We start from the raw sequence: 26,638 nt of genomic DNA, 5'->3' as shown, positions 1-26,638 counted from the left end.
AGTCTGATTAAAAAAAATGAACAGAAGAGGGAATTCCTGTCATGGCTCAGTGGTAACAAACCCAACCAGTATCCATGAGCATGAAGGTTCTATTCCTGGCTTTGCTCAGTGGGTTAAGGATCTGGCATTGCCTTGAGCTGTGGTGAAGGCCAAAGACGCAGCTCAGATCCCCCATTGCTGTGGCTCTGGTGTAGGGCAGCAGCTACAGCTCAGGTTGGACCCCTAGCCTGGGACCCTCCATATGCCGCGAGTACAGCCCTAGAAAAATACAAAAAGACCAAAAAAAAACAAAAAAACAAAAACAAAAAACAACCCACATGAAAGACAGAACATCACACTTGCTAGAGTGGCTAGCATCAAAATGAGAAAAATGGTAAGTATTGGCAAAGATGTGGAGAAAGGGAAGCCTTGCTGGGAACATAAATTTGTGTAGCCACTATGGAAAACAATGTAGAGAGTCCTCAAAAAATTAAAAATAGGAGTTCCCGTCGTGGCGCAGTGGTTAACGAATCCGACTAGGAACCATGAGGTTGCGGGTTCGGTCCCTGCCCTTGCTCAGTGGGTTAAGGATCTGACGTTGCCGTGAGCTGTGGTGTAGGTTGCAGACGCGGCTTGGATCCCACGTTGCTGTGGCTCTGGCGCAGGCTGGCGGCTACAGCTCCGATTCAACCCCTAGCCTGGGAACCTCCATATGCCGCGGGAACGGCCCAAAGAAATAGCAAAAAGCCAAAAAAAAAAAAATTAAAAATAGCACTACCCTGTGATCCAGCAATTCTACTTCTGGGTTTTTTTGTTTTTTTTTTAATAATCTTTCAAAAAGATATATGTACCTCCATGTTCCCTGTAGCATTATTTTCAATAGCCAAAATACGGAAACAAACTAAGTGTGCATCAGTGGATGAATGGATAAAGAAAACGTGGCATATACAGAGGCCTCATGTGCTTCAATATTTAGGATTAAGTGGAGATGGGAATGTGATGTCCTGAAAACCAAAGAGAGAAAATGTTTCAAGAAGACAGTGCTCAGTTGTGTCAGTTGTGCCGAAAAGTCAATTAGATGAGAAAAAGAACTGGCCATATCATTAATGAGATCACCAATTGGGGCCCTGATGTCTGGAAGGATTCTAGATGCAATTGAATTTCATGTGGTCCTGCTTCTCATTTCAGTGAACAATTACTGAGAATATACTGGTTGCCAGGTACTAGGCCAGGTGAGGAGGACAGAGCTGCAGCTGGAGGATAAAGACATGGAAACAAGGATCTGTAATTCAATATGACAAATTATATAACAGAACCGTCTCAAGCTGGTATGAGAATGGCAGATAAAGAATAAACAGCCTCTGCATTTTTACTGTATGAGCTGTCTTATAACAATAAACCTCTAAGCCTCATTCTACTCCCAGTTCTCAAACCACTCTTATAGGCGCACTGATTTCTCACTAAATCCTGTTTTACTGATCTGGTGGTTTCAATTTTGCTGTTTCTGGATATTTTACATATTTAATAGTGCCAGCCACAGAACATGAACTAAGAAGAGGGAAGAGGTCTGTCTGGGAAAAAACTGAGTAAGATGTCACAGAGAAGGTGACATTTCTGAACTGGTTCCTGAAAGAGTAGTATGAGTCTATCAGGCTTATAAGAATCCAGGAATTTGCACACTGAAGAAGGAGAAGCGGCAAGAGGGAAGAGGGCTGGAAGGGCCCGGCCCGCGTAGGGAAACACCCTCCGCTCCATATGGCCGGTCACACGATGTGGGGCATGTGAAGAGTCGAATTAATCCTGGTCCATAGCTGATGAGTTCCAGAGGGGAGCTCCATTCTGTTTCTCCAGAAGCCCAGTGAAAAGTTCTGCCCAGACCACAGCAGCCTGCCTGGAAGTGGGAGTTTGGGCTGCACCAGAAACACAGGAAGTCAAAGAGCCATTCTTAATAGATCATCTTCTTATAGAAGACTAACTCATTGTAGTTTGTTCTCAAACAATGTCATGCTGAGAATAAGGAGAGTAAAATATGATTCGTGTCATCTTCCAGATTTAATAGGCGTTTAAAAAACTTAAATTTAAATTCCATATGTGTAGTCGGGCGTTCTGAACTATAGATCGTTGTTCTTCATTTTAAAAAAATGTCTCTGCTCATTGGTACACGATGTAAACCTGGATCCGGGGTACAGGGCCCTGCACATGACATGATGCAGACGCTGTAAGCAACGGGATGGGAGAATGGAACTGTCGGCTCTTTGATATTAGGCAACTTCCTGAATACAATGGGCATAAAAAGGCACTAAGTACAGAGAGAGCGTAAGATGAAGTGTTTATGCTTAGGAAATCCCTTCTTGAATCATACGTCATCAACCACAAGTTCTTGCCCGGGACACAGAATGTCTTGCCTGCTAGGAGCTCGGAGTCTGAACACAGCCTGACATCTGGAGCAAAGTGAAACATCCTATGATGAATTATAAAAAAAAAAAAAAAAACTGGATTTAAAGTAAATATGCTCAAGAGAATGGTGGTTTTATTGAATCTTGAACTTTCACACCAGATGTCTAGGAAAAAGGGGTACTCCTATAGAGAAAATGCATGAATTGACATATGAGCACAGAAAGCTATTTTATATACTCTCAAAAGTCTCAAAAGTCTTTTTTTCTTTTCTTTTTTTAAAATCTTTTTGTCTTTTCTACGGCTGCACCCACAGCATATGGAGGTTCCCAGGCTAGAGGTCTAATCAGAGCTGTAGCCACTAGCCTACACCACAGCTCACAGCAACATCAAATCCTTAACCCACTGATCGAGGCCAGGGATCGAACCCGCAACCTCATGGTTTCTAGTTGGATTCATTAACCACTGAGTCAGGACAGAAACTCCCAAAGGTCTCCCTTTCAAACATCACTCTTTCATGAAAGTTATAAACAGCAGAATTGCAATGAAAAAGAAAAAAAGAACATTTTCCTCTAAGGATACAACCCTTAGGAAGGCCATCTTACCACCAGCAAAAAAGGTGTGCAGCATTGGGCAGCAAGAGTGAGCCTGGCTTGAAGTGTGTCTTTCCTGCCTTCTCAGCAATGCCTCGGTCCCTTTAGCTTAGGGTCTCCGCTTCCCTCAGACAGCGAGGCTGCAAGATCTGACCCAAGTCTTCCCAAGAGAAGTCACACCTGAAATGACCCCAGTCTTTTATATAGGATGACTATCACAGTGGTCAGGCGGAGCAGGGAGGGCCAGAGTCTGGCCGGCTGGGTGTCTGATATCAGAGAAATGGGCCTGAAGGCAGGCGGAGCAGCAGACTTCGCCAATTTATCCCTGTGCTTGGAGCTGGCACCGCCAGTCTTTGTTATAAACAAGCCCACAGTGCCCCCTGCAGGGCAGGAGAGCAGGGATTCGGGTTGATTTTGTTTTAGGTTATGCTACTGTCAAGTACTATTTTGGTAGAAACAGGGTAAGGAGATGAGAAATATGAATTGTCTCCATCTCCCAAAATAATGGGAGTTTAGCTATGCTGGCTTGAATTTGAGTTTGCAAAGCTTGTGATCAACAGAATCTGTACAGTCTAGGGAATGACAGTCTCTCAAAAAAGACAGTCATGAAAAGTTTAAATGTTTGTGGAGAAAAATGTAACCCCCTTCCCTTCCCCTTGATAGACATATTTTGCATCTTTATGACTTCTATGAATTTTAATTATGTGTACACTTAGTTTTGAATGATTATAATTATATGTATACTAAACTCCATTTAATATTTTTTCAATCATTATTTTATAAATTTCAATGGCTATGTAGGCCTATTAAGTTGCTGCATAATAATCACATTTTTGTGCCTTGATGCTTTGACCAGTATTTAATCCAAATGATGTATATTAATGATTTAGTTGTTTCCCTTTGAATTTTAGGATAATAAGCATAGTGACCAGTGGCAGATGCACAAACTTTGGAAGAAGAAAGACTTGAATTCAATCCTGATATACCCACTGTTACACAATGTGTCTGTGGGAATATCAACTATCCTCTCAGCAGCTCAGATGTCTCTCCTTTATAATGGGGCTGCTAAGACTTAAATGATACAACACAAGTACAGCATCTAACCTGGGCTTGCAGTGTGGTACTAGCATAATCGAGGGCTAGCTGTTGTGCTGCAGCAAAATTTATTAACTATCAAAATTACTAAGTCGGATGCCTTCCCTGAGCCTGCACTTCTAGCCCAGCCCAGTCATTCAATAAAAATAACACATGCCCACTTGTCCCCTTCCCTCTTCTCTTTAAATAAATAAGACCTTTTTTTGATTGCTAGAATAGAAGCCAGAGTATTAAAATAAGAACGGGGAAAAAGAGAAGAAAGTAAATGTAAGGCAGAGCTGGAGGGATAGTTTTAGAGCATTGACATCGGAAGAGATCCTGTAGCCCAGGAAAATTGGAGAGAGGAGAAGGGGGCTTTCGCTAAGAGCCACCCTGCTAATGTTCTTCAGTGAATAAAAGCAAAGAGTGTAGTCACATTTTAAAATTTCCTTGCTTCTAAATTCCGCCTCTAGGATGTGGCTTTGTTCTGAAAATAAGCCATGTGGACCCCTAGACGTGTAAGAATTATGTCTCCACCACCGCCATCATCATTATGTCAGTATTTATTCATAGACTGGAGATCACAGGATGACGGGGTAAAATCATTTTCATAACTAAATGGTTTTCTGTTTAGAGGGACTGCTCAGGTTAACATTGGTTTGACTCCCTTTCAAAAGAATTGTACCAAGTTCTTCCTCTGGTCTTCTTATGTGCCCGGGGCTACCGCTCTTTGGGGTGCATTGGTCATGAAGCATCGGTCTCTAGAAACCTAAGTATAGGTCTGGGCTTGTGGGCAGTGGGACTCACGTAATCTCTGGGGAGAAGGGAGGCAACTGGAGAAGGCTGTCTTTTCTCATAAGCGGGAGTTGACAGCTGTTCTCTCCCCAGCCCTTCTGGCAGTCATACCTTCGAGGGCCAGTTCTTAATGTTTATTGCCTCAGCCACTCCGCAGTACATGTACACAACTCCAGCACAAATCACGAAAACGTCAAATCTAGATTTACCAATCCGATGAGAACAGCAGTTTCAGCCTTGAAGGGATCCTATTCTTCGAAGCTCTTCAGAGGAGCTCTGCTTTCTCACAGCATTTAAACAGATCTGTTATCTTCTTGACCTGAATACCTAGAGGAAAAGCTAAAAACAAGCAATATCTGTATTAGCTTAAGGTTGCAATTAAATGGAAAGCAAAATTTAGAACAACAGCAAAACCCTGATACAGATCAGTTCACAAGAGTCATATAACATTATCAGCTCTTTAAATAAATAATAGCCCCGGCCAGAGTAAATAAATGGGAAGTATCAATCTTGGCATTACGAACGGCAATAAAAATGAGGATATTCACACCTGCAAAAGGAATGGCCACTCTTGTGCCTCCTAATTAAAGAATAACATAAAATGTAAGAAATCTGGAAAAAATAAATGTTTAGGTCAATTGATACTGATAGAAGTTGTGGGGTAATTCTGTATCTTCCTACCACAGTAATAATTTACAACACAGCCACTAGAGTCAGGGTGATGTGCTGAGTAAGTTTTGTGTGATATTGGAATCTCTTTAGTAAGATATGGTGTTTCTGGAAATGTGAAGTGTCAAGGATGTCATGGAGTAGCTTTTGGCTTGTCTGTTTTGTGGGGTGGTTTTTTTGTTTTGGTTTGGTTTTTGTTTTTGTCATTTACTTATTTTAGGGCCGAACCTAAGGCGTATGGAAATTCCCAGACTAGAGACTGAATCAGAGCTGCAGCTCACAGCCTGTGCCACAGCAACGCAGGATCTGAGCCGCGCATCTACAACCTACACCTAAGTTCACAGCAACGCTGGATCCTTAACCCCTGAGGATCGGGATAGAACCTGTGTCCTCATGGATACTAGTCTGGTTCATTACTGCTGAGCCACACTGGGAACTCTACAAATTGTTTTTTTATATTCTTTTTTCTTTTTTTTAATTTTTATTATAGGAGATTTACAATGTTCTGTCGGTTTCTGCTGTATACACATATACATTCTTTTTCTCACATTATCCTCCATCATGATCCATCAGGCTTCATCGCAAGTAATTCCCTGTGCTAGACAGCAGGATCTCATTGCCTCTCCACTCCAAAAGCAATACTTTGCATCTACTAACCCCAAACTCTCAGTTCTTATAGTCTTTTTCTTAATAGTCAGGTGTAAGTCCCTTGAAATTCTATTGATTTAAAAATCATATTTATTTTCATTTGGAAAGAACCTTGGGAACATCTGTTACCTTCTCATTTTACAGATGAGGAACCTGATGGGGTGAGGAGCTACTGACACGCCAGTTAACAGAAATTCACCGTCCGGCTTCTGAGGAAGAAGGATCACAGGTAAAATTTTTGAGTTGATATTCTTGATTTGGAAGAAAAATAAAATATTTACCTGCATTTTATGAAATTAAATGATGCATTTAACTGTCTTCCCATCACCTAGCTGCTGCCAGAGGCTGGCGGCTAAGACTCGTATCTTTAGAGGAACACATGCTGTCTCTGGAGGCCATGGCTCAGCAGAGCAGACCGTGGCCCCAGCTGCAAGGCTGCCTTTGCCGGGGGAATGAAAGAGCCTTTTCACTCCCTGCTTCTTCCCTCCCCCACGCCAGGCACTGCCCCAGCGGCGGCCCCCACCTTCCTTCTGTGGCTGCTTTCTTCACTTCTGGAAGGAGATCCTAAGCATCCTGCCCAGGGAGGATTACTCTTGAGTGAGTACAGCAGTAGACTTGATTAAAGTTATTAATCACTATTAATGTGTTTCTGTACAGTATCCCTCCTTCTGAAAGAAGGCATTTAAGGGGGCAGGGGCTTTGGTTTTAAGGGCTGAGTACCTGTGCCGTGCTCTTCCAGGACTCAACATCTTCACAAAGCAGGAGGATGGAGGGTCAGACCTGGACCCGTGTCTCAGCTCTTCCCCAGCGCTGAGTTCACTGCCTTGCACACAGTAAGGGGTCCGTGAATGTCTGGTGAGTTACTGAGCGAAGGTGAGAGAGGCATGAGGAAAACGGACAGTGGGACAACAGGGAGTCATTTCCCAGAGGAGAGAGGTAGTTCCTAAGAGCTGAATCCTTTGCTTTCTACTCTGCCTTTAGAAGCAGGGATAGTAAGAGCACAGAGGCGTGGTAGGATCATCCTGAAATAAAGCGTGCTAGGCTAGATCCTTATGTCTCCACCTCTGGGCAAAGAGAGCTTCCATATTTCCTTGGAGGAAAGTGACTTAAGTTTGGAAATGTTCCAAGTCAGAGTCCAGGAAATCTTCACAACTGGGATGAGTTGTGGTTCCGACTGAAAATGAAAACTCAGAGCTGACAGAAACTAGCTATGGTGAAATCACAGTAGCACTTGGAGACAAATTATGTTATGTGCCATCATATAACTAAGGCGCCTGCTAATACTGTGGCAGCTCAGTACCGATTATCCTGAGGAGCATAAAACACAAGTGTCAGATAAACTCTCCATTGCAGTACTCCTAATGATTCCATTATTATTACTCCTACTACAGCTTCTGTAATAGCTTTCATTCAAGTGACTAAATGAATGAATATAAATTTTTTCTCATTCTGCCTGGGCTTCTTCCCATTTAAAATGTTGATAAACAGTGACATGGACAAGATATTCACCACTGGGAGAAAAAAAGATGGAAGACAAATGACTTTGGAAGCAAATCAATAGCTGATTTAATTTAGAAAAAAAAAATAGAAGTATTTAAAGAAAAAACTCTATAATTTATTTTTAATCATTACATTTGTGCTGAAAAATTTGTGTGCACTGTATTAAGATTTAAAATTTTAGCTTTGGTAATAACTGATTGGAAAATGTAAAACAAATATCTATAATACATTGATAGTTTGACTTCTCTAAACATTACGTTTGTTAGATAGTAACCAACTGATTTAACTCTACAAGATGTTTTAGTTCTAATACTTTGGTCTGCATATCTATTAGGAAAGACATATAAGTAACATATTAGAAATAACCTCTTGGAGTTCCTGTCGTGGCTCAGTGGTTAACGAATCCGACTAGGAACCATGAGGTTGCGGGTTCGGTCCCTGCCCTTGCTCAATGGGTTAACGATCCGGCGTTGCCGTGAGCTGTGGTGTAGGTTGCAGATGCGGCTCGAATCCCGTGTTGCTGTGGCTCTGGTGTAGGCCAGCAGCTACAGCTCTGATTAGACCCCTAGCCTGGGAACCTCCATATGCCGTGGGAGCGGCCCAAAGAAATAGCAAAAAAACAAAAAAACAAAAAAAAAAAGAAAAGAAATAACCTCTTAGGCTGTTCCCTTGTGGTACAGCAGGTTAAGGATCCAGTGTTGCCAATTTCAGTTCCTGGCCCCAGAACTTCCATGTGCTGCAGGCCTGGCAAAGAAAGAAAGAGAGAAAGAAAGTGGGGGTGGAGGGAGGGAGGGAGGAAGGAAGGAAGAAGGAACTTCCTATGGGCAAATTTTTCAAAGTAAGAAAAACAAATATATCTTGGCTGAGTATCATGGAGCTTGTGAGGACGTAACATTCTTGAAACCAAGTCCTCCTAAAACTCAGCTCCCTTGCTGGGTTTACGAGTGACCTCTCTTTCTTGTCCCACCTCTGTTCCCCTCTCGACTGAAGAGTATCAAAGGAGACTGAAACCCAGTGGGACCCTTTAGGGCCTTCCCAGGTTCAAAAGCCTCTGAGTGTCCCCTGTTTCTTGTTTGTGGAAAAAAGGCTTTAGCTTCCTAAACGTTCCGTTCTTAATAAAGACCAGTACGTGACTTATAGAGTCACGGGCCTCCTCGTTGGTCCTGAAGGGATCTGATGCCTACTCTGAGTAGTTTTGGAGAAACTGAGACCCCCATCCAGGTGGATGGAGGTGATGACTGCATGACTACATGCGTGTGGCCTCACCACCAACCCAGGGGGCTAATCGTGCCTCCTAGGACCCTCCCCGCTTCGCTGTCTTTAAAAACTCTTCCTGAAAGCCATCTGGGATTCCAATCTTTTGAGCATGAGCTGCCCATTCTCCTTGCTTGGTGCCCTGCAGATAAACCCTTACTTTGCTGCAAATACCCAGTGTCAGAGGGTTTCTGCACCGTGGGCACACAAGCCTGTGCTCGGTCACATTCTGTTTCAGGGATTGATAAACATGATCTGAATGCTAAAATTCTCTCTGCTCCTTTTTGGGATGGCCTTTCTTCTTCTTTGATTTCCAGATTGGTTTTCGTTTATTTGGAAGCTCATGTAAGTCCATTGAGGGCAGGGGATGTGTCTATATGGCTTATTCCTGTATCCTCAGCAGCTAATGTAGTGCCTAACACATGTTGGCAGAATGAAAGTTGGAGAAAGGAAGGAAGGAAGAAAAGAAAGAATTTTTTTGTTGACATGTTTACAATATCCTTGACTGGTCATTTCCTTAAAAGAAAAGCAGCTAGCCTTAAAGTTTTATAGCCATGGTCATTCACTAGTGGTTGGGGTTTGTGAATCATGTATTGAATCTTTTTCTTATTTGTAATATTTAGATGTAAACCATGTTTTAACAAGAATAAGGAATACACACATTATATACAGTAAATTTGCAGAGGCAGATGATTTTTCATCCTTATTTAGATAATTATTATTTTTAAAAATCTTAATAAAAATATTAGTAGTTGTGCCTATTGTTATGTTTGGACCAAAAATTCTTTAGGACATTTTTAGCTGGATAGACCCCTGTACCTGATGACTAATCATCACGCTGTGAGGGTGAAGATGTCGCCAGGGAAGTAGAAGCATCTCCTTTGCTTAGGTAACAAAGCTGAGCATATACTATCCACCTTCCTCTTTGCTCTGAGATCCCATGATCTAAGAGGAGCTCAGGTTACACTTTCTTTTTTCATTTTTAATTTTTATTTTTTATTTTTTTGTATTTTTAGGGCCACACCTGGGGCATTTGGAAGTTCCTGGGCCAGAGGTCGAATCAGAGCTGCAGCTGCCAGCCTACACCGCAGCCACAGCAATGCTGGATCTGAGCCTGCAGCTGCCAGCCTACACTACAGCTCACAGCAACGCCAGCTCATTAATCCACTGAGCAAGGCCAGGGATCAAACCCGAGTCTTCCTGTATACTAGTTGGTTTTGTTACCACTGAGCCATGACAGGAACTCCTACACTATGTTAAAACACACAAAAAAGTGTGTGTGGGTTCTCAGCTTTTTATAACTAATATAGTTTCAGAACTCAGCGACCTTCACATTTTCAGCCAGAAACAGAGTTGAGTATCGTAAATGGAGTCCTCATTTTGTGCATAACAGATACTAAGATGTTTGAATGATTCTTTAAAACTGCTGGATTCAGAATCCCCATGTAGGCAGGACGTCAGAATGGGGAGAGATACATAAAATTACCTTTGAACTAATGAGGACATGTAGAGACTTCTGCAGGGGGGGCAAGGCAAGGGTACTCGTGGTGCTGACGGTGGTGATCACGGTGTGATAATTTTGGGGGAGGGATGTGATAACCTTCGGTGGAATCTTTGACCTTTGAAATAGATTTAGAAAGCAAAGAACTGTGGAATGCAGAGTCTGTTCCAGAACAGCCGAAAGTGCCATGTGGCTGGAACACCGAAGATATTAAGAGAAGAAAGGGCTGAGGCTGCAATGGAAAGTCAGACCAGATTTTATGGAAGGTCTTGAGTGCCTTTCTAAAGAGTTTAGATTTGTTCTCCAGGCAATGTGAAATAATTAAAGGTTTCGAGCAGAAGAGTGAAGTGAAGCAAATTGTGCTTTAGAAAACTCTGGTCATAGACGGAGAATGACTTGGGTTAGGGATCAGAGAGAGGAGGCTATTGCGAAATTCCTAGTAAGAAATGACAACAGCCTGAACCAGGGCGGCGGTGGTGGGTGGATTAAAGCAGGTAGAATTCACAGGATTTGACTGTTGGTTCTGTTTAAGAAGGAGTTAGGAAATCAGAACATGAGACCTTACCGCCAACACACTGTGCGCTCTGAAGTGATGTGATGTGTCTTTAGTCCACTCATTTATCCCACAAATATCCATCAACCACCTAATCTATTGCAGGCATTGTACTAGTTTAGTTTCCAATATGTTTAAGTTTAAAGTGCAGATAAAATATTCAGGGAGTGTCTGGAAGTAGGCCATGAAATGCTTAGGTGAAGAGCTCAAGAGAGAGGTAGGGCTATCAATTTGAAAATTACCCAAATGCAAAAGGTAATTAACATTACAATTATGGATGAAAGTCCATGGAGCATGTGACAAATGAAAACTGAAAAGAGCTTGGACCAGAATCCGGGGCCAATTTTTAACAGTCAGATTGTGTATAATGTGATTCATCTATATAATTTCATAGTATTATACACTCTCCCCCCACACCCCCCAAAAAAGGATGCATGTAACAACTAGTGAAATCCAAGTATGGTCTCTGTATTAACACAGTTCTATTAACATCTTAACATGTTAACATAGTTCTATTAAGAACTATACCAGTGTAAATTTCCTATTTTTGATAATGTACTATTAGAGAGAGCTGGGTGAAGTCCATGAAACCACTGTTTTGGCATCTTCTTCTTTGCCTAAAAAATTAAAAGTTAAAAAACAAAAACAAAACAGGCTGCAGAAGAATCACTGTGGATAGCCTTGACATGCCCGTCTAGATAGGGCTGATCCAAAGTTGCTGGAAAATTGTATGCTGATGTTATCCTATGGTTCTCTTGAGCCACGATCTAATTTCAGGCTAATTTCAAAAGAATGCAGCCAACTGCAGAGGCTAAAACAACTGTGGCATTCCTGCTACAATCTGTCTCCAGTTAATAACAACCCTAAATCTTTATAGGAACAAAAAGAAAAGAATCAGGCAGAGGCAGAGATGACTAGAAGGGAAAATTATGGAAGGGGATGAACCAGAAGCGAGCAGCCCCACATTTCTCTGTGGCTCTGGGGCTCTAAGAGAGAGAGAGAGAAACACCTGTTCAACCCGGCGTCTAGTTTATTCTCAGACACTAGGAAACAGAAGTCTATTTCATTCAGACACTCATTTCCATTAAAAAAAAATTAACAAAGGAAAGGTAAAATCAGCTAGTTTTTCTTTTTGGTTGTTGCTTTCAGGAAAAATAAAAATCATGAATAATCTTTAGCTGTGTCCTAGTCTCATAAATCCTTGGGGCTATAAGGACCGTTTCTAGTGATTTAGTTCCTCGCTACTCAAAATATGGTCTTTGGATCAGCAACATCGGCAATCCTCGGCAGCTTGCCAGAAATGCAGAGTCTGAGGCCCCACTCAGACCTATGAAATTTGAATCTGCTTTTAAAGCATTCAGAGGTGTGCATGCATGTTGCGGAATGCAAAGCCCTGGGCCAGGCCATCCTGCCCTTTCCCCACATTCGTGATCATCAACAGAACATTAATAAAGAGGATCCTTCCTGCCAGCACGTGGGAAAATAACCTCACCTACCCAAAAAGAGCAGTGGGATGAGATTAATTTTTAAATTCCCTAGGAACAAAATCACATTTTCAAAAAGTCTTTCCTCTTCCACATTGGGGTCTGCTTTCTTGCTGCTGATTTGGGGTTAGCAGCTGAGCGGCAGCAGCCTGTGGGGGTTTCTCAGGCACCAAGAAACCCCTGTGGGTGAGGGGAGGGCTCTGGCCTCTGCAGCCATGGCCATGAGTTTCCTCTTTACTTTGGTGTGGAGGCTGCCTGAGAGCGGCTGGCGTACAGGAGAGCCCAGAGGTGAGAGGAGGCAGGGATTCTACGTCCTGATATATGTTCCTGGCTGACAGTAGAGCCTCCTTCACAGTGGGGTATTGGAATGCACTTTCCCCCCCAAATAACTGAGGCACTGTTGGACCATTCACTTAACTGAGACATAGTGAATACCTTGCACTCAGCTATGTGTTAGCCAAGCCCCTTCAGGGCAGGTCCCCTCACTGAGCCTCTGTTTCTTCTCCCATAATGTGTGACTAATATTTGCCAGGTGCCTGGTGTGAGGGCTGGAGTAACAATAATGCCTGGCTAAAACAGGGACTAAAATAGGGTCATAGAGACTGCCCAGAGTGATATGTGCACAAGCATGCTGACAACCATGCAGCATCATGCAAGCATAAAATGTATATGCTATTGATAGTCACAATATCAAGAACCGACTTTAAAACTCAAGAGCAAAAATATTGATTTTTGTGTCTCTGTTTTATATGTGTGTGTGTGTGTGTATAGGTTGATTATAAGAAAGTTGTGATATAATTTAAAAAGGAAATAGTAGCAATACATGCTTAGTAAAGTTTAGAAAGCTCTTGGTTTGGGTTTCCCAACAGAATGAAAGGATTTTTGAAAAATGCGGGGGGTTAGAAAATAACTATGGTAGTTAATGTTCCCTGAGATTTATGAACTCTGCTCTTTATGATACCAGCACTTTCATATAGTTCTACCTAATATTTGCCCTATAGTAAATTTAAAAAACCAATGACACTTTCCCTTAGTAGTGCTTTTGTTTGAAACATCAAGGGTTCTATGATTTGGAACTTGTTTTTTGGGGTTTGGTTTTGTTTTTGTTTTTTTGGTTAGAAAGTTAAGTATCACCATTAAAAACACAAATTCTTTTGGCCATCTGAGGTTCTGCCTAGTTTAATGTATTTAGTTTCCAAAAGTTTGAGGTAGTACAGATGCCATGCATTATTCAGAAGATTGAGGAGTTGGAACCAATTACATTATATTAATGTTGAAATTGATACAGGCAACATTCCTAAGTGAATGTACGATATTGTTATACCATGAATTTTAGTTCCATGTTAGTATGTCTGTGCCTAGCGTAAGTATTAGAGAAATGCAGCAACTCCCATGCTATTTCTGGGCAGAGTGATCTAACTACAGATGTCCAAGTTATTACTGAACTTTTCCAGCCTGCATGGCACCTCAGAAAGTTCTTTGTCTATGGAGGCATTAAATATAAAGCTACAGGGAATAATAGGAAAGGGTTGCTTTTAGCTGAAGGTACAGACTACTCTAATACACCAAGCTAACTGTTGATGTGAAATTTCAGAACTTAAGGGCAGGGGGAAGGAGTAGAGGGAATAACTCTTACAACTTTTTTGTTTAAAAAAAATTTTTTTTATTTGACAAGTCGATTTACTTGCTTATATGGCATAACACACTTCTTCAAAGATTTTCACAGATCTGTGAAACAGAGAGAAATACCCAGAAGGAGAGTTTTAAAAATTTTATTGGAGTATTGTTGACTTACAATGTTGTAGTAGTTTCAAGTGTACAGCAAAGTGATTCAGTCATACATGTAAATATATCCATTCTTTTTAACCATATGGGTTATTACAAACTATTGAGTAGATTTTCCTATGCTATACAGTAGGTTCTCCTTAATCATCTGTTTTATGCAGTAGTGTGCATATGCTGTTCTCATGCAATAAAAAGTGACACAAAAGAACTTAATTATAAAACAGAAAGACACTCACAGATTTCAAAACCAATCTTATAGTTACCATGGTAGAACCTGTAGGGTGGTTCTGAGAGTGAAATGATGTCATTTGAATACAAAGTGCCTAGCACAAGGCTTGGTACCTGGAAGACACTAAACAATTGTTAGTTCTCTTTCTCCTCCTTCTCTTTTATGTGCAGTCCTACTCCGGTGTCTCCCATCTCAGTAAACAGCACCTTAGAGGCACATCTAGTTGTTTAACCCCCAAATCTGAAAAACACTGTTACCCCCTTTCCTCCCACCTCTTCTCCCCACTCCCCAACTCCAGGGAACTTATTATGGTAGCTACAAGCCTTAGCATTCTGGGCGCCTATAATGACTGGCAGTAAATGAATTTTCACCAAAGATCAGAAATGTTCCTTCTAATACACACACACACACACACATATAATATTTAAAATCAGTGTACAATAGCTACCATTTATTTAGCATCTACTATGTTCAAAGTATTTTTAAAATTTAACTACCTTTTCTATAGTGCTTACCATGTGCCAAGCACACTGGATTTAAGGGAAAAGTTTTTTTTTTTTCCCTAAGCACTTTACATACTAAGTCAAAAAGTAGTTACGAGCAATACCGCATTTTACCAGTGAGGAAATGTGGTGGAGATGGCTAAAGGAAATTTGTCTAGGATCAGAAAGCCAACAAGGCAGACTTAGAATCGGAACGCAGGCGCTAGTTTTGGGTCTGTGCTCTTCCTTAACCGCTCCAAGCACTGGCCTCTTGGTAGGAAGGGAGTGTGGCACACATCATCCTACTGAGGCTCGCACAGCCCTCTGACGTCGTCACTGGTATCCCCGTTATACAGAGGTGAGGACTGAAGCTTTGAAGGGAAATCAACCAAGTTTATGTAGGTAAGACTGGTAGGATTCAAACATGAATCCACTTGATAGTCCATGACTCTAAGTATATGTTTATTTTCGGAGCTAAACCCAAGAAACCACCAAATTTCTAGTCTTGGCAAAATTTTCTTTACTGGGCTATTTCAGATTCCTCCAACGAGAACTGGTAACTAGCAGGACACTGTGTTATAGTAGGAAGTGATAAACGTTTTAAAGTCCAAGAAAGACGCCAGTTTAAATTACAGATCTATTACTGACTAGCCATGAGATGTTGATCATGTTACTGAATGTTATAAACCTCATCCCATAAGGTTTTGGGGCAGGGGGATTCAAAGATGATATAAGGAAATGACTCACAATGGGCATACAGTAGGACTTACGCAACAAGATGTTAATTTCAGCAGATCATCCTGAAAACAATTTTTGGGAATCTTGGCTTTGTCAGGTACTTGCTGTGAAGCTCAGAATATATTATATAAACCTTCTGAGCTTCCCTTTCATTATCTGACGATTGCTTCCTTATCAGTTCCTGGAGGAGCCGAAGTAAAATGAGGAGATAAAAGGGTCAGTAGAGGACCTTCCACAGAATGGCCTTCAAAAAAACAAGATTATTTATTACTACCGCCCTAAATTTATTTTTTCAGGAAATTTAATGGAGACTGTTTTCATCTAAAAGAGTTAATCAGATTCCAAAAGTCCTTACTTACTCTGATGGAGTAATTTATAGATTCCGAGAGCAGATTTAACATGTACATAGTTTTCTGTGGGCTGTTTAATACTTGATTTTGTTAGCATTTTAATTTCTGTCACTTCAGAGCTGCATAAGAAGCACCCCGCTGTTACAATCAAGCCTTGCAACTAAATACAGTTCAGTAGTGCTCAGCTCTGCTGTGATCTGACACTACAGGGACTTGTCTGTATGTCAATTAAACTAAAGAAAATTTCTGAATGGCAGAACTGGCTCTTTAGGCATTCTCAAGATCTACTTCTGTCTTGAATAGACTGAATACTTTATATGGGAAGATGGAATTTACAAATCCTACATACAAATCCTACATATATATCTTCAACTCTATGGTAAGAAATTACTTTTTTCTATTTATTATTCAATTTTTAAAATGCTGTATTGGGAGTTCCCGTCGTGGCGCAGTGGTTAACGAATCCGACTAGGAACCATGAGGTTGCGGGTTCGGTCCCTGCGCTTGCTCAGTGGGTTGGCGATCCGGCGTTGGCATGAGCTGTGGTGTAGGTTGCAGATGCGGCTCGGATCCCGCGTTGCTGTGGCTCTGGCCTGGGCCGGTGGCTACAGCTCCAATTGGACCCCCTAGCCTGGGAACCTCCATATGCCACGGGAGCGGCCCAAGAAATAGCAAAAAGACAAAAAAAAAATAAAAAATAAAATAAAATGCTGTATTTATCCATCAATTTTTTAAATGGTGTATTTGTCTATCACCCACTATTTGGTCTGCAAAAGGAAAATTATACAGTTCTAAGACCATCACAGTTATTGATCTTTTATCATGCTTTTCATATATTCATATATGAGCAGTTTAAGGAAGGGAAATATAATGAGCTCATAAACCTAGTCTCATGTAGAACTCCGAGAATAGTATTATTACATTAGCCCTCAGCATAATGCATTTTCCAGGAGTTTTATTTTACACTGAGTCATCCTATTGACTTCAGCATGAGCTTGGACCAATTAGGTAACCTGGATCCCTTCATGAGGTGGATGCGCTAACGTCAAACTCACTTCATGTCTACGGTAATCTGGACTTTTCATTTTAATTATATTCATAATTATGTGATACACTCTCTGGGTGTTCTAACGCCCCCTTTGACAATATCACATAATAGATGAAGAGAAAAAATACAATATATTTTTAGCATGTGGATAAAACAAGCTGGGCAACCTGGATGAAGCTGAATCTAGAGTAATTTATAAAATTTTAGTACATTCACCTCACTAAAATGCTGGCTTCTACTCAAGTCTTTAACGTTATCACTCAGGAATGATAACAAACCACCCTTGGGAACCACCCATGTGGTTATCACATGCTTAAATACTTAAATAGGCATATATCCTTCCTAAAATTCACTAACAAGTAGAGAACACTTCTGACAACATCTCTATTATTAAAATAGCTCTATATAATATTGTTTTTATTAGTGGCACTGTGACAGGGTTAAAATAGTATTCACATTTGCTTTTTTTTTTTTTGGTGCTGTGAAGCAAATTTGAGATTAAAAGAAGGAGGTCCCATGTGCCTCAGCCTGTTAAGGATCTGACATTGTCACTGCAGTGGCACGAGTCCCTGCTGTGGTGCAGGTTTTTCCGTAAGCCATGGGTGCCAGCCCCCCCCCCAAAAAAAAGGGAATAAGAAGATAACTTCATCACTCCCAATGAAGACAAAATTATATTTTAAAAAAATTATTCAGGGAGTTCCCTTAGTGGCTTAGTGGTTAATGAACCTGACTAGGATCCATGAGGATACGGGTTCAATCCCTGTCCTCACTCAGTGGGTTAAGGATCCGGAGTTGCCGTGATTGTGGTGTAGGTTGCAGACGTAGTTCAGATCCTGAGTTGCAGTGCCTGTGGCGTAGGCTGGTGGCTACAGCTCTGATTTGACCCCTAGCCGGGGAACCTCCACATGCCGCAGGTTCGGCCCTCAAAAAAAGCAGAAGAAGAAATTCAGATTTGCTTAAAATAAAACCACTTTTGGCTAATCATTAAAGAATTTTAACCAGAAAAGAATAAAAAAAAAAAAAAAAAAAAACGGAGTTCCCGTCGTGGCGCAGTGGTTAACAAATCCGACTAGGAACCACGAGGTTGCGGGTTCAGTCCCTGCCCTTGCTCAGTGGGTTAAGGATCCGGTGTTGCCATGAGCTGTGGTGTAGGTCTCAGACGCGGCTCGGATCCCTCGTTGCTGTGGGTCTGGCGTAGGCCGGTGGCTACAGCTCGGATTCGACCCCTAGCCTGGGAACCTCCATATGCCGCAGGAGCGGCCCAAGAAATAGCAAAAAGACAAAAAAAAAAAAAAAAAAAGAATAAGCAATGCCATGACTAATATTTATTGAGCACCAACTATAAATGAGTTATTTCAGTTACTTTAGATAACTACCCCGTGATGTAAATCCTCTTATCATACCTCCATATTACAGATGCGAAAACAGGCTCAGAGTGGTTCAGTAACAGCAGCTGTGAGATGAAGGTGGCTTCCAACCCAGGCACTTGGATTCCAGAACTAGTGGTCTTAGGCATTCTGCTCTATAGGTATGTGACATATATTAACCTCTTGAAAGTGGGGCACATACTATTGGAGGCACACAGAGACTTTTCAAGGGTAAAGGAATCTCCAAATGATTTCCAAATTTTAATTTCTTTTGTTGTTGCTTTGTTGTTTGGCTGTTCATGCAGCATGTGGAAGTTCCCCAGGATTGAACCTGCTCCACCACAGCAACTCAAGTCACTGCAATGACAGCTGGATCCTCAACCCACTGTGCCACAGGGGAACTCTAAGATTTTAGTTTCTTTTCTTTCTCTTTCCCTCTTCCTTTCTCTCCTTTTTCTTTCTTTCTTTCTTTCTTTCTTTTTCTTTCTTTCTTTCTTTCTTTCTTTCTTTCTTTCTTTCTTCCTTCCTTCCTTCCTTCCTTCCTTCCTTCCTTCCTCTTCTTAATGGCTGCACCTGCAGCATATGGAAGTTCCTGGGTTAGGGGTTAAATCAGAGCTGCAGCTGCAGGCTGCACCACAGCCACAGCAACACTGAATCTGAGCCACATCTGAAACCTATGCCACAGCTTTCGGCAATGGCAGATCCTTAACCCACTGAGCCACAATAGGAACTCCCCAAATTTTAATTTCTTATGTGATATTTCCTAGAATCTCTTTTCCTACTTTCATATCAAACATTCCTGTTAAAACTTCTTAACAAAATAAAACAAACTTCTATATCAAGAAAACACACAGATCTCACCTCCCCAAATCCTAGTCTGTGCACTGCCCAGGGTGTAAAAATCTTGAGATTGCCAAAAAAAAACAATTCAAAATACTCTTTGAGGAGAAATTTCCTTTATACCATCATAAATCAATCTTAGGACCTCCTGTCTTTCCCTGTCTTACGCATCTGCATTTCAGGTAAAGGGCATATGGAGGTTCCCAGGCTAGGGGTCAAATCAGAGCTGTAGCCGATGGCCTACACCACAGCCACAGCAATGTGGGATCCAAGCCGCATCTGCAACCTACACCACAGCTCACAGCAATGCCGGATCCTTCTCCCACTGAGCAAGGCCAGGGATAGAACCTGCGTCCTCATGGATACTAGTCAGATTCGTTTCCTCTGAGCCACAGTGGGAACTCTGAGAATGTATTGCTTTTGAGAAGAATCTGGTGAGAACAAAAGACAGGGGAAATAAATTGGAAGTTACATATTACCATCTGGTCTATAACCAATTACTGCTAGCTATGGATGCCTAGGTGGAAATGACCAAATCACATCTCTTTGCAAACATGCAAATTGGGCCAAAGTATAAAGTGATGGAAAGATAGTAGAGGAGTTCCTGTCATGGCTCAGAAGTTATGAACCCGACTGGTAGCCATGAGGATGCAGGTTCGATCCCTGGCCTTGCTCAGTGGGTTAAAGGATCCAGTGTTGCCATGAGCTGTGGTGTAGGCTGGCAGCCGCAGCTCCAGTTGGACCCCTAGCCTGGGAACTTCTATGTGCAGCCCTAAAAAGCAAAAAAAAAAAAAGTCAAGCAAGAAAGAAAGTGGAGGGTTCCACCTTTGAAATGTTTCTGGCCAGATGGTTTAAGATAAGTAAACTTGGAATTTATGGCTGTACGTGGAATGGCCCACTGGGCAATGTCAGTGTCAGCCATGTAATTATCTAAGTATACTCTGGAGATAGTTCTGTTTGTGTGATACCTGGCATACCTTACCTGATGACCTCAAATGCTAGATCTATGCCCTATAGTGTATTCCTTTGTGGGAAACCTGGGGAACTGGGTTGGTGGTTTCAGATATCTCCATTATTTTCTTGTGTCTCACAGTCATTTGTATTCTTTTAAATTATTAGTAAAGTTTAATAATGGATAAGAGCTCTGATTCTTGTCTATTTTGACTATTTGACCCTTCTTTAAAATCTCAGCTAGATATAATAAGTGTTTAAAATTGTTAAAATGGTTTTTTACATGTTTTGTTTTGTTTTGTTTTTGTTTGTTTTGCTTTGCCGTTTTGCCTTTTTCTTGAGCCGCTCCCACGGCATATGGAGGGTCCCAGGCTAGGGGTCAAATCGGAGCTGTAGCCACAGCCACAGCAACGCGGGATCCAAGCTTCGTCTGCAAACTACACCATAGCTCACGGCAACGCCGGATCCTCAACCCATTGACCAAGGCCAGGGATCGAACCCAAAACCTCATGGTTCCTAGTCGGATTTGTTAACCACTGCGCCACGATGGGAACTCCTTTACGTGTTTTAATATAGGCAATTATTTTCTGCTAATCTCAAGTACCACTTCAGCCTAAGGAACAGGGGAAGATCCAGTTTTGTGGTGCTTGCTCTTTTGGGGGTAGACTTCTGTAAGGAAAAGCAAAATTAGGAACAAAAGTGAATATTAAGAATGAAAAATAAATCACCAAAATTACAAATTTTGAAAAGCTAACAAATAGTACAGATATCATAAAATCAAGAAAAGTATGCAAATCTTCTATTAATTAGGTATTTACTATATTCCATGATAACTTTTTTCTTACCTTTCTTGGCTCTATATTCTGATTACTTCTTCAAAATGAAAATGATTTTGTAATATATTCCTTAAAAAAAATAGAGAATTTAGTGTTCCTGTAGCATGGTTTATTAAGATTAGTTTTAAAAATATAGTAAAGTTTATTTCGGCTTTGCAATTCAATACTGATACTGTCATATAAAATTTTACAACTATTGTCAAACTTATAAGAACAACTCATATAGGTTTTTGACTAAGCATTAATGGGAACCAAATTATTTGCTTAATACTTTTACAAGTCTGATGACTGAAATAATTTTAAATACATTACCCTGGCCGTGTGTATTTCAAACGCTGTATTTCCTCCAGCAGCCTTTTGATGCTGTGTGCTGTAGGACGTATTCACAAAGCAATATGACCCTTGGCTGGCATTTTTATGTTTGGGTACCAGGTAAGCCAGCAGAGTAGAAATAGTCCTGGAAGTTGATGCTACAGCGCTATGGCCAGCAATCACTCAATCATACACAGAAGCAGCTATAAACATATCTCCTAGTTAAATGTACAACCAACTCAACTCCCCCTTACCCAGATACCAAAAGTGCTACAGCCATGTCAACGCCAAGGACAGGAAGGGAAGTCAAGTGTAAAGAATCAGTGCTCTTAACTGATTGTGGCTAAAAATCTTTTTCCTTTCTGTGAATTTCACTCAAACATATATGTAAGCACATTTCAAGGACTGCCGTAGAAGGAGCCTGTGCAAGTAAGGGGGCCTGATAGTTAACCAAGTAACACACATTATGGTGATCATTTAAAATACAGAAGTAGTGTTTTTCTAGGTCTACCAAAGTAATCAAATTATACAGGGTAAAAGACAGATGGAAAACTTTAACGTGATTTTAGATTTCGGTGCATTTTCAGGAAAGCTGTTACAACCCAGCTTACTGAGGAGTTACTGCTGTGGCACGACAGGAGCAGCAGCGTTTCTGGAGCGCTGGGATGGAGGTTCTATCCCTGGCCCAGTACCGCGGGTTAAGGATCCGGCATTGCCAGCTGCAGCGTGGGTCGCAGTGGTGGCTCAGATCTGATCCCTGGCTTGGGAACTCCAATCCATCAGTCCCAGCTTACGGAGAGTTTCACTGCTGGCTTGACAACATGAGGCGCCCTGCAGACCACTCCCCCAAAATGTAAGACTCAATAAGAACAGTGAGAGTTAATGGTATTTGAATCAAGAGCCACTTCCTCCCTCTGCCCTCCCAGCTCAGTGGGGCAGAAACTCCTCTCCAGATTGGTGTGGCCAAGAGCTCGGGGCTCCCTCACCCCACAACTAGCTGTCTGTGCATTCTTCCCAGAAATTGAGGAAGCGAATGACTATAACCACCTGGTGACAAATACTTTCGCAGTCAAGTGATTTCCAATTTTTTAATTTAAAAGAGTGCAGAAAAGGATCTATTGGACTAAAAGACAAATTTGGATGATATATCTCAAAGTGACTCAGGGCATATGATTTGGAAGTAATTCAAACGAACTAAGTGACAATGCTGTTATAAAATTCCTTCTGTTAATTTTGTTTCATTTGTATGGAGAGAGTTTCTCAGGCTTTACACTTTTAAATATTAAAATTAGAATAGGCTTGATGCTGAATCTTGTCCCATTCTAGAAATAAATAATAATCATCCACAAATAAATGAATTAATTGAAAAAAATCCCCTTCACCTCATCAAGATATATTCAATAAACCTATGTTCTTTTTCAATAAATGTTTATCCAAATGCAGAATACATATAAATAATTTTAATAGTCACTATTATTAAACTGGTTTAAATATAATTTATAGACCATGAGCTCACTCATTTTAAATGTGCATCAGTGAATTTTATTATATTTACAGAGCTGTACAACCATCATCACAATCTAATTTTAGAACATTTTCATCACCCTAAAAAGTAAAATCCTGTGCCCATTTACACAAGGTTAAATGGAGGTTAACCTTGTGCATATGGAATTCCCTGGCCAGGGATCAGACCAGAGCCGCAATTGCGACCTATGCCACAGCTGTGGCAATGCCGGATCCTTAACCCACTGTGCTGGGCCAGGGTTGGAACCTGAGTCCCAGCACTGCAGAGATGCTGCTGATCCCATCATGCCACAGCAGGAACTCCTCAATTCCATTATCAACCTCAGCATGAGGCAACCAATAATCTGCTTTCTATCTCTGTATATTTGCCTTTCAAAAAAATTCATTGAATGGAGTTCCCATCCTGGCTCAGTGGTTAACGAATCCGACTAGGAACCATGAGGTTGGGGTCGGATCCATGGCCTCACTCAGTGGGTTAAGGATCCAGTGTTGCTGTGAGCTGTGGTGTAGGCTGGCAGCTGTAGCTCTGACTGGACCCCTAGCCTGGGAACCTCCATGTGCCACGGGAGTGGCTCTAGAAAAGATAAAAGACAAAAAAAAAAAAAAATTCATTGAAATAGAAACATGTTCACTTCTGGCTTCTTTCATTGAGCATGATTTTGAGGTTCATCCGTGTTGTGGTATATATCAGTATTTCATTAGTTTTTGGTATAGAATTATATTCCATTGTATGGACATACCACATTTTCAAAGTTCCTATATATCAAGGTTGATTGATATATAGGTTGTTTTTACTTTTTGGCTATTTTAAATAATGTTGCTATGAATATTTCTGTCAAGTATACTTGTACACTTTGTATGTGTGTACAAGTACTTGTATTCTATGTATTCTATTTCCAGAACAAGAGAGAATTCAGCATCCATTCTATTTCAATTTTAATATTTATAGATATGAAAACTGAGAAATTCTATCCACCTAAATAAACTAACTAAATAGGAAAAGGTTTTATAACAGCAGCATCATATGATTTTTTTTGAACCAAGTGAAATGAAAACATGTCTACACAATTCCAACTGCATCATATAATTCATCTGTGAATAACTTCCTTTTTTTTGGCCTCACCCTTGGCATGTGGAATTTCCCGGGCCAGGGAGTGAACCTGAGCCACAGCTGTTACTCAAGCAACTGCAGTGACAACGTCAGATCCTTAACCCCAGCACCTCTCCACATTCTTGTACAACACTTGTTAGTGTCTTTTTATTGCAACCTTTCTAGAGGGTAATGATATCTCATTGTGTTTATTTGAACTTCTCTAAAGACTGATGACATTGAGAATCTTTTCATCTGCTTTCTGAACCATTATTATATTTTTGGAGAAATGTCTTTTCAAATTCTTTGCCTGTATATATACTATAATTATTATATTATAATTAATATAAAATTAGATTAATTACCTTGTTAATTATTAGGTTTTAAGGGATACACACACACACACACACACACACACACACACACATATAGTTGTTGTTGTTGCTGTTTTGTTTTCCTTCTTCTTTTTGGCCACCCCACAGCATATGGAGTTCCTGGGCCAGGGATCAGATGGGAGCCACAGGTGCAACTTAAGCCGCAGCTGTGGCAACACTGGATTTTTAACCTACTGTGCTGCACCAGGATCACACCTGCATTTCAGGGCTCCCAAGCCGCAGTTGATCCCTTTGTGCCACAGCAAGAACTCCTGTTCTTTATATATCTGAAATACAAGTAAAATGTGGTGATTTGAAAATACATTCTCATAGTCTGTAGGTTGTATTTTCTTTTTTTTTTTTTTTTTTTGGTCTTTTTCGGGCTATATCTGGTGGCATATGGAAGTTCCTAGGCTAGGCGTTGAATCGGAGCTGCAGCTGCCAGCCTACACCACAACCACAGCAATACAGATCCAAGGCACATCTGCGACCTACTCTGAAGGTCATGGCAACACAGGATCCTTAACCCACTGAGCAAGACGAGGTATCAAACCTGCGTCCTCATGGATGCTAGTCAGATTGGTTTCCACTGAGCCACAATGGGAACTCCTGAGCTTGTTTTTTTTGTTTGTTTTTGTTTTTAATTTAAAAACAATAGAATATCAAAAGATTACTGCTAAGCACAAAGAAAAGACATTTAAAGTTTCTGATGTTAGTGCTTTTCTATGTATGAGATGATAGATGAGTCTGAGCTCATTATTCCTTAGCTATGCATATTAACTACCTAGGGCCAGTAGCCAAAGCGCAAACCACTTTGCGTTTTTCTCCGTTCTGAACTGGATCCTCTCCGGGCTCTTGTGGGCGCTGGCTTGATTCTTGCAGAACTGGAAAAGCAGGCTACATGCCTGTCCACACATCTATAGTATTTTACTAATTTCAAATAACTTTAGAAGAAACGGAGAATATGTACACTTTGATTTTCCCCTTTTAGCTTCCCATAATCATAAATGGTATTAGCCACTTGCTATTTATCCTTAGGCGTCAGGAATTTAATATTTTTTAGCCTTCCGGCCCTCAAGGCTCCCCCTAGCCGCCACAGCGCTCTCCGCCCACCACTCTCGCCCTGTCCCTCCTGCAGCCTGGGGTCGGGGAAGGAAAGACATTGCGCAAGCGCGAGGGCTGTCGACGTGGCCGGGAGACCCTGGTTGGGGTCCGCGCTGAGCCCGCTGGCTCACGTGGTTCTCCCCGGGCCTGCTGCCCTCGCTCTTTTCTCCTCTCGGAGTTTTACAGTGACTCTGGGGTTCGAGGTGGACTGACGTCTCCCCAGAGACCACATGGAAGGTCAGAGTGGACAGAACTTGGGGGCGGGGGCACGCGGTGACAGGCCCCAGGGGCAGAGGCCCCAGTGGGCGTCACGTGAAGGCCCAGCTGCGGGGGCCGTGCGCTCGCGCTCAGGTCACGCGGGAGCCGGCGGGCGGGGCGGCGCGGGCGCGTGACGTGGCGCGCTCCGCAGCGCGCGGCTCCGAACGCTTTGTCAGTGCGGGCGTGCGGGCGCGCGCGTGCGGGGCGCCGAGAACTTTGGGCAACTCCGCAGATCGCTTGGCGGCCGCGCCGCGTCGGAGGGAGAGGGCCGTGGGCTGCGGCCGCCAGGCGGGGAACTCTGCTGGCGGCGCCGAGGCGCCCGAGGCCTGTCAGGCACAGGTGGGCGGCGGCCGGCGGGAGGAAGTCGCCGCTGAGCGGGACCCCAAGGCGGGCGGGTGGCGGGAGCGCCCAGGGCCCGCGGGCTGGAGGGCCCAGAAGGGCGGAGAAGGCTGCGGGACCTCATCCAAGTCTCAGATGAAACTTTCGTGGAAGGGAGCTACTGTGGGAGAGACTAGTTTAAGCTGTTCGTTGTCAGCCCCCAGCTTCTGTATTTACGGAACCGTCAGCTCCGTAGGACGCCCCCCCCCCCACCCGCCCCGCTTCCTATTTACTCTTGGGATGGAGAGCGCTGCCTTCCCCGTGGATCTGCGTCCTCCTACCTGAGCTTCTGTGTTGACCCTTTCTGCTGTTCTGCCCCCGCTGTTTTCCCTACCTTGGAAAACCGCAGCGATTATTCAGCCTCTCCTAGCGCTTCCAGCTTTCGTGGAAGTTCGGCAGCCTTTCGTTACAGAAAGGTCAACAACTTCGGGAATGGATAGCGCGCGATTTTACTCTTTCGAATACGGTCGTTCACGTTTGTTAGGGGCTGAGCACTGCAGAGGTTGCCTCCGATTTACTCTGTGTCTA

The 26,638-nt window shown here is 42.1% G+C and overlaps 1 protein-coding gene and 2 long non-coding RNA genes across 17 annotated transcripts in view; 2 read left to right on the top strand and 1 right to left on the bottom strand.

The window, feature by feature from the left end:
• Positions 1-26,638, top strand: part of SPART (spartin) — a 388,960-nt gene that overhangs the window by 330,171 nt on the left and 32,151 nt on the right. For 4 of the 10 annotated variants that reach the window (XM_084981527.1, XM_084981528.1, XM_084981525.1 and 1 more), the window contains 2 exons: positions 6,297-6,381; positions 6,651-6,749. Coding sequence is in view for 5 of the 10 variants with exons in the window: in XM_084981521.1 (XP_084837647.1) it covers positions 6,605-6,749 (145 nt within the window). In the remaining 5 variants the exon portion in view is untranslated. Of the gene's footprint in view, positions 1-6,296; positions 6,382-6,484; positions 6,750-25,554; positions 26,072-26,638 lie in introns of those variants that run through there. The other 6 variants (XM_084981521.1, XM_084981522.1, XM_084981519.1 and 3 more) reach the window with 3 other exon arrangements.
• LOC110255803 (uncharacterized) lies at positions 14,201-26,628 on the bottom strand. 6 transcript variants are annotated; one of them, XR_002336655.2, is made up of 6 exons: positions 26,445-26,628; positions 24,362-24,657; positions 21,080-21,139; positions 20,839-20,903; positions 15,711-15,859; positions 14,201-15,311 (listed from the first exon to the last, which is right to left on the bottom strand). It is a non-coding gene; the product is annotated as an uncharacterized LOC110255803 (long non-coding RNA). The 6 variants fall into 6 exon arrangements; XR_002336657.2 differs by having other exon boundaries at positions 24,587-24,657; XR_002336656.2 differs by lacking the exon at positions 20,839-20,903.
• LOC146398534 (uncharacterized) lies at positions 16,146-22,235 on the top strand. Its single transcript, XR_014819313.1, has 3 exons — positions 16,146-16,407; positions 18,493-18,604; positions 21,970-22,235. It is a non-coding gene; the product is annotated as an uncharacterized LOC146398534 (long non-coding RNA).

Source organism: Sus scrofa, chromosome 11 (assembly GCF_054392235.1).
Source record: "Sus scrofa isolate SSC_HxYL_T2T_F1_AM1 chromosome 11, Sscrofa_HxYL_maternal_Yorkshire_Landrace_v2.0, whole genome shotgun sequence".
NCBI lineage: Eukaryota > Metazoa > Chordata > Mammalia > Artiodactyla > Suidae > Sus > Sus scrofa.
This window is presented reverse-complemented; position numbering and strand designations above follow the sequence as displayed.